An 11,779-nucleotide genomic window follows, 5' to 3' on the forward strand; every position below is an offset into this window, starting at 1 on the left:
TATGTAGAAGGGACATTCGACAACAAGGCCTGAGACAGGCTGTATAGCCTTATTAGATATTTCTGCCCCGAATGGGATAATCAGATGTGTCAGATTTGTTCTCAATAATAGAATAATTGTAGTTTTGGAAAACTGTACTAGGCTACAGTTGCAGGCAGTAACTGGATGCCCTCAGGGAAGTCACCGTTGCTATGGTGCCTAGTTATGGATAGCCTATTGAAAATACTTGAGAATGCTGGGATATTCGCGCAAGCTTTTGCTGACGATGGAGTGATCCTCATTAGTGGAAAGTTCGTGAGCACCATCATGGAACTTATGCAAGTCGCATGTAATGTAGTACAGACATAGTGTACTGAAATGAAGCTTTCAGTTAACCCAACAAAAACAAAGTTAATTCTATTCACCAGAAAGGGAAAATTGGGTATATTTCAAACCCCAATGGGGGGAATTCTTTGGCAATCAACTCCAACTGAGCCAAACGGTCAAATACCTCGGAATTAGTTTTGAGGCAAAAATGAACTGGGGATCTCATTAGGCAGAAATTAAAAGAAAAATAAGGGCTGCCTTTTGGCAAGTAAGACGCGCTGTGGGCACCACCTGAAGTTTCAACCCAAAGGTTGTGCATTGGATTTACACAGCGATAATAAGACCGAGAATTTACAAAAAGTATTGTGTGGTGGACAGCGCTACAAAGGGTTTCCCATGTGCGAATGGCCAGTAAGACCCAAGGGATGGCCTATATCAGCATAACTAGAGCATTTCGCACAACACCTACTAAGGCATTGGAAATCCTATTTTCCCCAATACCATTCCACTTATTGATTAAAGGGGAAGCGGTATAAGCTTACCTAAGAATGAAAGAAAATAGACAGTGAACAGAGACAGGAGAAGTTACTGGTCACGCGACAATAGCTAAAGTGGTGGAAACCGAGTTACCAATACTACAATACCGCTCACCACTTCTAGATAAAACACCCGATCTAGACACTAAAATTAGCTACCTACACCCAAAGTTAGAGGATTGGGTACAGGGTTTAGTGGAAACCTCAGGAGAGTATATGCCCTGTTTCACTGATGGATCGAGAATGGATTCGACAGGACTAACAGAGGCAGGGGTTTACATAGAAGAATTAGGCATTGAACTAAGCTTCCCACTTGGGAAGCACTCGACTGTCCTTCAGGCAGAAGTGTTTGTCATCTTGACAGCAGCTTTATGCCTTGAAGTCACTAGCTGTGATAGGACTGGCATCACCATCTTTTCAGATATCAGTCTGTCTGCCCTTCAAGCCTTGGAGTCACCTCTAATTTGGTAAGAGAGTGTAAACCAGCCTTAGAATCATTAGCGTGCTTAAGAAGCTTCAGCTTGTGTGGTCCCAGGACACAAGAGAATCGGAGGTAATGAAAAAGCTGATCAGCTTGCTAGAATCGGGACTACAGATAGTCTGATTATGTTCACTTGTCTATTCTTTTGTTTGTATATATTTTAAGAGAGTTTTTTTTTATTTTCTTTCTTTTTTTTTTAATTTTTTTTTTTTACTTATTTATTTTATTTTAGTATGTATGAGATCATTCATCAATATTACCTATTGCCCACAACTGTGTGGCAGATTGTAATATCTATCAATAAATAAATCTATCAATTGTCAAAAAAAAAGAATCGGGACTGAGCACCCTCCTATAGGGCCAGAACCATTACTAGGCATTTCTAAAAGGCATCAGAGAAAAGTACTTCTTGACTGGACATGGAAGAAAGCAGATAAGGAGTGGAGGGACTGTTTAGGGCTGAGACAGGCCAAGATTTTAATAACTAAACCCTCTACTTCTACAGTAGACAATACAGCTTCTTGCTTACGCTGATGACATTGACATTGCCGGACGCTCTTTCCAAGGAGTCTCTGATGGACTTATGAAATTGGCTGAAACAGCAAGAAAAATGGGGCTTGAAATGATGCAGAAAATACCAAATACATGGTCACAGAGGAAATGGCCTGGGCCCGGTGAAGAAATCAGGATCGGAGAATATACTTTTGGAAAAGTCCCCGAGCTTGTGTATCTTGCATCGCTCATAACCCAAGACAATGTTGTGGACTCCGAAATTATACGAAGAGTCCTATGTGCCAACCACTGTTATTATGGCCTCAGTCCCTATTTTAGGAGCCGTGCATTTTAGGACACCAAAATCTATCTGTATAAAACGATTATTCGACCAATTCTTCTGTATGGCTCGGAAACGTGGACTATTTCCAAGGCCGGTGAGCACAACTTAATGGTCTTGGAGAGGAAGATTCTCTGTAAAATATTTGGAGCTGTCAAGGTTGACCAGATATGGAGACGTCGAACAAACCAAGAGCTCAAAGTTTTGTATAAGGAACCAGACGTTGTCCAGTTTGTGAGGTTCAGTAGATTGAGGTGGGCAGTGCATGTTGCTCGGATGGTTGAGAGTGATCTGCCAAGGAAAATGGTGACTGTGGTAATACATGGAGCAAGACGCAGAGGAAGACCACGCCTTCGATGGAGTGATGGTGTGAGTGGTGATGCCAGGACCATGATGGGAGTGATGAACTGGAAGGCGGCCGCACAAGATCGTAATGATTGGTGGAGGCTGATGCAGGAGGCCAGGACTCGACATCGAGTTGTGGAGCCGAATTAATAATAATAAATAACTCTCTACTTCTAAAACTAAGTGGCTGCTAGGCCTAAACAGAAACGAACTCCGATTATTAATAGGAGTTCTTACAGGTCACTGCAGACTTAAAAGACATCTTAAGATATTTGGAGTAGTTCATGATGAAACCTGCTGCTTATGCAGACAGGCCCCAGAGACGGCCTTACATTAGATAGCAGATTGTGGTAGGTATGCGTCACTAAGATACAGGCTTTTAGGCTCTGATAGAATTATAAGAAAATGGCTTCCTCTATAGATTGGGAGTCCCATTTGAATTTCATTAGAAAATCAAAAAGGTTCGATAAAGAGGAATAAGATATATTAAAGAGCCATTCCATTGGTTTGTCTTGGGGATGGCAAAAAGGACCAATAGGCCCACTTGCCGGACTTGTTCCCACACCATTACCAATACCAGTACCAATAGGTTAAAAAAAATCTTTATGAAACAATCGAACGAAATTTTAAAACTTACGGCCTTTAAATAGCTCTCTGTAGGTGTTACCGCTTGGAGCTCCGTGTCTTCTTCAGTATCTGCTATCCCGATGGTATTTCTTTGACAGTTATATTTGCAGAATGCATTCATCACGATTTCGAATTGTGTAACCTCCCTAATCTTCAATAGACTGATCCAATGCTCTAAAAAACTAATCTCGAATAACTACTGACGTTGTAGTGTTATGTAATATGATAGTAAATAAACTACATAAACGAACTAATTATTTATTTACAGTTTATTGCAATGATATGATTAATATGATTGTAATGATCTAGATGAATATTTTGCCATAAAATATCGTATATGTTGCGGCCAACATATGATCGGTAATCGACTATGTGACAGATGATATAAACAACAAAACAAATCCGCTCTCTGTTGTTTTATTATACTGTTATACTGCAAACAGACAGATGACTTCTTAGCGCCTCTACGTTTGCACACACATCGTCTCCTTTATCTCCTCACTACGCACTCGTAGTTACCAGCATTCTGGCCATCTTCGCCAGGTAACTCATCTTAGCCACGGTGGGCGGGCTTCTTGGACTCATTCTCCAAGAGGACAAGGCGGGCGGACGTACGTCCCTTTTGTCGATCTACTTCCACTAGAATGTCCACTCAGAACAACCACAACCGGGGCCCCACCAATTACCGGTGAAATAAGACTTTTTTAATCTTTTGTTCAATTAATTTAGTTTTGTAATAGTTTTAATCTTTCTTTTTTTTCTAGTTTGTATATTTTGTTTTTCTATTCTTATTAAGTTTACTTATTTAAAAATACAAAAATAACAAAATTCCACTATTCTTTCCTTTTCACGGTTGGGCTAGTAAAGGTTCCTTTCGAACCACTACCCGCCGTAACATTTGGTCCTCCAGGCCGGATATTTTTCTTATTTATTTTTTCTCATGGTCCTCCAGTTGTTGAATTTTGTTATTGTACATTTTATTTCATATTTTTTTAAAGTTATTTTTTTATAGAAAATATTTTGTAAGGTGCTCCATTCCGCCATTAAGTAATTTCGTTTTTCTCGTCCTCTCTCTTCACTTATTATCTTTCAGTTTCTTTTTTCATTCATATCATTCACCTCTAAAAATAAAAATGGGCATACCAGTGGATATCAAAATTCAATTTGAAAAACTTAGTCCTTTCGAACCCCTACCCGCCGTAACAGTATACATTATGAATTGTTACCTAATATATCTTAATAGCTTCTGATTTGGATGATTCATGTCGTGGATGTGTCTTTGGCGTGATTGTTGTCGTAGTCATGGGTGTCGTCTGAGCCGTGAAGTTCCATACCTGAAAAGCCCTTCTTAGGACTTCTCTAGCCCGTATTCTTACTTCTGTCTTCTATACTTTTTTTTTCTTACCTCCTACTATTAATTTATTTATTAAGCTATTACAATTATACATAGTACTTAAAACTAAGGATTATATATCAGCTAAACATTGAATTGGTTTGCCTTACGGCATTATAAGATATGACAAACTTGGTCCGCTGAAGGCGGTTTTTACATAAGTAGCAGGATTGCCAGGGGCTAACAAGAAATGGGGAGGGGCCATTCCGGCTGCAGAGCCAGAAGTCCTTCCTTCGGCGAGGACGTCGACCAAGGGGACCGTGCTTTGCCACCTCCCAGGTCTTGGGGGAGGGGCGATTTTTCGGAATAGGGGATTGGCACAGACTTTCAGCCCATCAAAGAATTTGATTTGCCTACGGCCTATGTATTCTGGCACAGAAGGGAGTTGGAGCTCCTCACGGATTACTCTATTCCTGGCCCGTTGGAGTGTGGTTCCTCTGACTATTCGCCGAAGGAGGGAATTTTGGAAGCTCTGCAGTTTGGTTAACGTAGTTTCGTAGAGGTGTCGCATGAGTGGTGCTCCATAGAGCAGGGTCGGACGTATGATGGCCTTGTAGATCTTCAGCTTGAGGCGGAGCGAGATCAGCTGTGAGGTGAGCAGGTGGTAGAGTCTATACGACTTCTGTCGGGCCAGCTTAATTCTCTCCCTGACGTGACTGGAGAAGTTGAGATGCCTGTCGAGGGTCACGCCGAGGTAGAGGATGCTATTGGAGAGTTTCCGACCCTCACCATCCACAACGAACTGCTGGGGTAGCCTGCTCTTCTTCCCCTTCTGGAAGGACATGACGATGGCATCCGTCTGCGACGGGTTAACCTTGATGCCTTCCTTCTTCAGAGCAGCTACTATGGTGGCTGAGGCAGTCTGTGCATAGCGTAGTGCCAGTTCAGCTCTCATGCTGGAAGCGTAAACACCGATGTCGTCGGCATAGGTTGCTACCACGCCATCCCGATGCTTGATGGCGACTACTGGTGCCGTGAAAACGACGAACAGTAGAGCTCCAAGCACCGAGCCTTGAGGTACTTCGCAGGTGGTGGGGACTGGAGGCGATAGGTCTTCACCAACTCTTACGACGAATGATCTTTCACTTAGGTAGTTTCGGACTAATTGGCATAGGGTGGCGGGAAACTTGAACTCCTCCAGTCGGCGGAGCAACAGCTGATGGGACACGCTCTCGAACGCCTGCCTGCAGTCTAAGGAGATGAAGCCGGTCGGATCATTCTTCTTCATCCGCTCTATGGTGTGGGCTTGCAGCTTTACTAGGTGATGATCACATGCGACACCTCATTGGAAACCAGTCTGTTCGGGTGGTATGACATCGGCTTCCCTGCAGTGCTCCATGAGATGGTGATGTAGTAGCCGCTCGAAGACCTTGCTCATGTGCGAGAGGAGGTTGATCGGGCGATAATGCTCGGTCAAGTCACCCTTCTTCCCAGGGGTACTACAATCGCACGTTTCCAGGCCGCTGGGAAGTAAGAGATTCGTAAGCTCGAGTTGATGATGTTCAATAGAAGGGCTTTGCCCTTCCTGAGGAGCATCTTCAATAGCACACTGGGGATCCCATCCTCTGCTGAGTCATCGCATTGATGGCCAGTTTTAAGCTGTAGTCACGCGTGCGCAGGTTGTTCCGCTGGCCTGTCTTCTGTACTGTGTAACGTATTCTCTTTACTTCTGCACCCATTTGATCCAAAAAAGGGGCGTCGCTTTTTTGGAATCCTATTTCTCATTGGGTATAAGTTACAACGCCCTCTAGGTGAGCATCTCTCCTAGGTCCTGAGAGGGAGTGGGAACCCACGGCCGATCACAGGGTATATCAATCTTTACTTGTTTATGGCTTCTGTCCCTTCGGCATGTGGCAAGAAACGTGTGAAAAGCTCTGATACACAAGACTAGTGCGGCACATAAACACAGGGGTCTCCTTTGCTTGTTGACAAATATCCTCTCTTGGAGAACAGTTATCGGTGCAGATGTGGCTAAATTATTTAACGACATTTATCATATTGTTGTTGTGGGAATTGCCAAAACCTCGATATTTAACAATGTAATGTGTTAAATAGATAGTACATTTCACGATACGGTTATAATTATTACTATTAAAAGTATTATTAATTATCAAGATTTAAAGATATTAGTTTACAGTTTTATGCTAAAATGGTTAAATAATAAATAAAAATAAATAATAATCTTATTTTATTTATAATCTTAAACACGTTCTCTATACTGGTTAATGTTGTTTAATAAATAAATTTTAATTTTATCTATTTTAGTCTCAAAACATTTTATTCTCTACATAGGTCCGATGTTTCGGCCAATTCGGCCATCCTCAGGGACAATCTATTACAACAGCTTTTATTACATCTATGATCCCCAACAACTCAAAACAATTGACAATATTATTTATAATTTTTCTTTCCTAAATAAAATTTTAAAACTAAATAATTTAAAAAAAAACACAACTTCATGCAGGCTATTCTGCTCTGGTCAATTCAACAATTCCTCTGTGAAACATTAAAACATTAGGGAAACATATTAAACAAAAAAAAAAAAAAAAAGGTTCCTAGAAGGAATAAAATTATGCTGTGTAAATGCCATTTTCAAGTATAAAGGTGAAATATACAAGGAGTTCCAATGGGGTGAAAATTAATCAATATCATTTGCAGGATTAGTCATGAATAAACTAATAAAAGATGTTCTTCTAAAATCAGAAATTCAAGTGAAAATAATACTGCAGTATATAGATGATTTTTTTTTATATATTAAAAAAAATTATGTAAATATATTGCTGGAAGAACTAAATAGTCACCATGAAAAATTAAAGTTCACAATGGAATTGGAAAGGGAAGTTACATTAAGATTTTTGGATATGTTGATAAGGCAAGGAAAGGATATAATCACGGAATGGACAAAGAGAGAAACAAGTAGTAATATGATATTGAATAATTATTATTGCCAACCTTATCATATGAAATATTATGTAATAATATAATATATAAAAAAATCTATTAGAATAACAGATAGTAGTAGGTTCCATATAGTAAAAAATAAGATAATTAATATTTTCCAAGTATATTTTTACCAAAAAAAATTAATTTACAAGATTTGGTAAATTAACCTTAAAAATATAAAAAATAAAACAGGAAACGAAATGGAAAATAATGAAGTAAATAATAACAAATTTTATGGATTCAATTATATTAAAGGACTATCTGAGGATATTAAAAAAATCATTTAAGGATTATAATGTTGATGAGTACTCTTTGAGTCTTGGGTCCATGAATAATAAATAAAATAAAAAATTATTATAGTATATTGAAGGACAGAATTCATACCAGGAATCAATCGGGATTATATATAAAATTCTTTGTCTAAAGTGTCCAGCTAAATATATAGGTGAAAAAACTAATTATTGGGTGACAGAATTTATCAACACAATAATGATTTAAAAAACAAGGAGAGAGATCCAAATAGTACACGAAGCAACCAAAACCAGCATATTTATGATTTTGAAAATATTATGATTTTACATAAAGAAAATAATACATTCAAAAGAAAAATACTTGAATCCATTTATATATCTGAAAATATTAATTATATAGTGAATTTCACAACAGACACAAGGAATCTAAACCAACACTATGCAGAGATATTAATTGAAATTATTTTATGAAAATTATAGGATAAATTAAATGTTGATAATTATAATTAACCTCGATAAGAATTTTATTAATAAAATAAAGAGGAAATTTAACAAAAATATAGTTATAATGAATGATTTTAATGCTTGACCTGAGTGAAGGGAAGATTTCTAGCATTGTTGTGATGACTTTTAACAAATAGATGTCTGTGATAAAGAATTTTTATTTTTATTTCAATGTGGAAATTGACTAATTAGTTAATTAGACATAACCTAAGATATGCTTATTAACAAAAAATAAATGTTTTCCTAATGTTTTAATGTTTCATAGAGTAACTGTTGAATTGACCTGAGCAGAATAGCATACATGAAGTTGTGTTTTTTAAAATTATTTAGTTCTGAAATTGTATTAAGGTAAGATTAATTATAAATAATATTGTTAATTGATTTGAATTGTTGAGAATTGTAGATGTAATAAAGGCTGTTTTGTAATAGATTGTCCCTGAGGATGGCCGAATTGGCCGAAACGTCGGACTTATAAAGAGAATAAAATGTTTTGAGACTAAAATGGATAAAATTTAAATTTATTTATTAAATAAATTGAAATCTTTTAAGTGCACAATGAATCAGTGACTTTGGAAGAAGTAGGAAGAAAATCGTCAGGATGGCGTTAAGATTCATTTAAAAACATGTAGAAAACTAATTGAAGAATGCCGAAGTTTTTCAATATACTTTTTTTTTCCACTAGCCCTAGCTGGTAGAGAAAACCAGTTGATAAAGAGTGCCATTAGACCTAGCTAGTATAGAAAACCAGTTGATATAGAGTACCACTAGACCTAGCTAGTATAGAAAACCAGTTGATATAGAGTACCACTAGATCTGGCTGGAATAGAAAGCCAATTGATATAGAATGCCACTAGACCTAGCTGGTATAGAAAATCAGTTGATATACAGTGCCACTAGACCTAGCTGGTATCGAAAACCAGTTGATATAGAGTGCCACTAGACCTAGCTGGTATAGAAAACCAGTTGAGTGCCACTTCAGAAAGTCGATTTAGGGAAAAAGTTGCTGTCATGTTCCAGGCATTTACCTGCCTTAAATTCGCTATTTCAGTTTCTTTAATGAGCTCGGTATTACATGTACAAAGTAAAATCGTTATTACACCAACGATCGAGAATAATATCCGCCGATGTATGGAGCTATTACAGAGAGAACTCGTCTTCGAAGTTTTACTCCCAACTCTTCATAATTTATATAATAACATACACTGTACCTCTATGTATACATCTTCAATAAGCTGATCTACTCGATCACCTGACATCGAAATAACAGCTGACTAAGGCTGTAACCTCCCCCCACCTGTTTACGAACAATCCTCGTAAACCTATACTATACATTATAATAATATAAAAAAACAACAACGATAACTATTTACAATAAAGTCATTATTGTATATTACAATATACAATAAACAAAACAAAGGATTGACAGTCCTCATAAACTCCATTACAAACTCAAAAGTAAAGAAAAACAATAATAAAATCATGACTTTATATAATAAAAAAATGGAACATAAATTATTCAGTACATCCCCAGTAATCAAAGATAAATTAAATAACCACTTAAGAAAACATAGCACAACAGATAAGTTGAGGTGAGGACACTCCGGGTTACTCTTGCGCAAGTGTTTCAGTTAGTGGGACTTTAAGTTGTTCAATATGAACAGTCCTCCGCTTTTTTTTTGGGTTCCCTAATACTCTCAATAGTTACAGCTTATTTTCTCTTGTTATTATCATAATATTATGTTTCCCTCGTATCGCTGTATCTCCTTACCCCTGTTTGACTCCAACTTGTATTTACAATTGTCCCAATTTTTCCCTTCCTATCCGTGAGGTTTAAATTATGCCGGGCTTCTCTCCTGGCTTTTTCCCTCTCCAATTTTCTCCGGACATTTTCCCACAGAGTTTTTCTAGTGACATGTTGTTGCTTATCTCGTTACCGTCCACCGCAGTACCCCCACTGAGTGATAATCCCACTGGATTTCACAAAGCCCGAAGAGGATCTCGAGGCGAAAACCCCTGACGGTGTGCACTAAATGATTGTATGCCACAATTTCTTTTGGCATCGCCACATCCGGTTCCAGTTCTTGGTCTATCTGGTACAATCGAAGGTGATCACTCAGTGTTCCGTGGAGCCGCTCTATACCTCCTCTACTTTTGGGGTGTCTAGGCGTGTTGAGGTGCTATATCACATCCGAGTCCTTCATTTCCTTTCGTATCAAAGAGTTGTAAAATTCTCTTCCACCATCCGATGAGATGCGTTCCGGAACTCCGTAGAACTGAAACCACAAGCAGAGAGCTGCCAATACTGCTTCCGAAGACCTACCCTGCACCTGGTGCGCATTGCCGCATTACTGAAGAGGCCAATGATGGTCACCCATTTGTACCCCTTCTATGTAAATGTGTCAATTTGATGACCTTTTGAGTTGATTTGTTGATCTTTGAGCTGTGCATCTGTGGTAGGTGTCTTCTCCTGTCTTCCTTTTGGCGGATGTGTGTCGTACTTAGTGCGTAGACAAACCTCGCAGCTTCCTTCAACCTCTGATATAGTCTTCTTCATTCCCCACCAAAAGTATCTTATCCTTAACACTTGCATAGTCCCGTGGATTCCGTGGTGATTTATCTTACCCTGATGATACCACTACACTATTTACACCCAACAGCCCTCAGTCACTACAGCAGTACCTGAACAGTATGTTATAGAAGATTTGTAGAGACACTTTACTTGAGAGGCATATCCTGACTTAAGTCCTTTCTTCTCATGTACCCCCTCCTTGTCCCCTAATATTTTTCGACTTCTATATCTTAATTATTATTATCATTTATTTATTATTTTTCTTCTTTAATTATTATTTTTTCAATCATCACGCAGAGGCCCCTCACCTCCTAAGATTTTGGCAGAGTTCTCACCGAATGGTCATATCAAAACTGCAGATAAGGATTTCACTGGGCACTTTGGAGTACCAATGGTAGAAAAAAGTTGTATTCAATTTGATTTTTGTTTCTCTCACGTAATCTAATTTATTCATTCATGTTTTGTTTGTCTGTTTTAGAGGGATTGTAAAAAATAAATAAAAAACTGGAACGTTCCAGATAATCGTTTAAAAGTGAATTAAATAGTCTAATAAGCTAAACTAAAAGAAAATAAAGATAGAGCAATGTTTATGATAGACATTGCGGTTACGTAAGTCATATGGGCTAACAAACCAGATATATTTTATTAATTTTTGATTAGTTTTCTTACGTATAATGGCCCAGAGGTATACACGTATATAACTTTACAACACTGTAACATATACCCAGTGAAAGTATAGTAGTTATTTTTATGTTAGAAGTTGCAAATTAAAAAAAAAAATCACTATTACGATATTCATATATAACTAGGATTGATATTTGTATCTTTCTTCTGCAAAGTATGAGATACCAACGTTTTTCTATCCATTCATGTAAGGTTTGAAATTTTTTTCTTTATTGTATTACTTCGCTTTCGGTTGATTTCTAAAATATTTATTGTTATTCACAGAATGATATTTATTGGATGTAATAATGATGTATGATGTATACTAT

The 11,779-nt window shown here is 37.8% G+C and overlaps 1 protein-coding gene across 1 annotated transcript; it reads left to right on the forward strand.

Annotated features, from left to right (window-relative positions):
- The first annotated feature begins 2,266 nt into the window (after positions 1 to 2,266).
- LOC136795842 (uncharacterized) lies at positions 2,267 to 2,650 on the forward strand. Its single transcript, XM_067047700.1, has one exon. The coding sequence runs from the start codon at positions 2,267 to 2,269 to the stop codon at positions 2,648 to 2,650; it is 384 nt and encodes a 127-aa protein (XP_066903801.1).
- Positions 2,651 to 11,779: the final 9,129 nt, after the last annotated feature.

This window comes from Halyomorpha halys, unplaced genomic scaffold (genome assembly GCF_000696795.3).
Source record: "Halyomorpha halys isolate HHAL.00 unplaced genomic scaffold, Hhal_1.1 Scaffold34.1, whole genome shotgun sequence".
NCBI classification, from domain to species: domain Eukaryota; kingdom Metazoa; phylum Arthropoda; class Insecta; order Hemiptera; family Pentatomidae; genus Halyomorpha; species Halyomorpha halys.

Coding starts and splice junctions, on each gene's coding strand:
- LOC136795842 (XM_067047700.1), top strand. CDS start 2,267: ATGGTCTTGGAGAGGAAGATTCTCTGTAAAATATTTGGAGCTGTCAAG.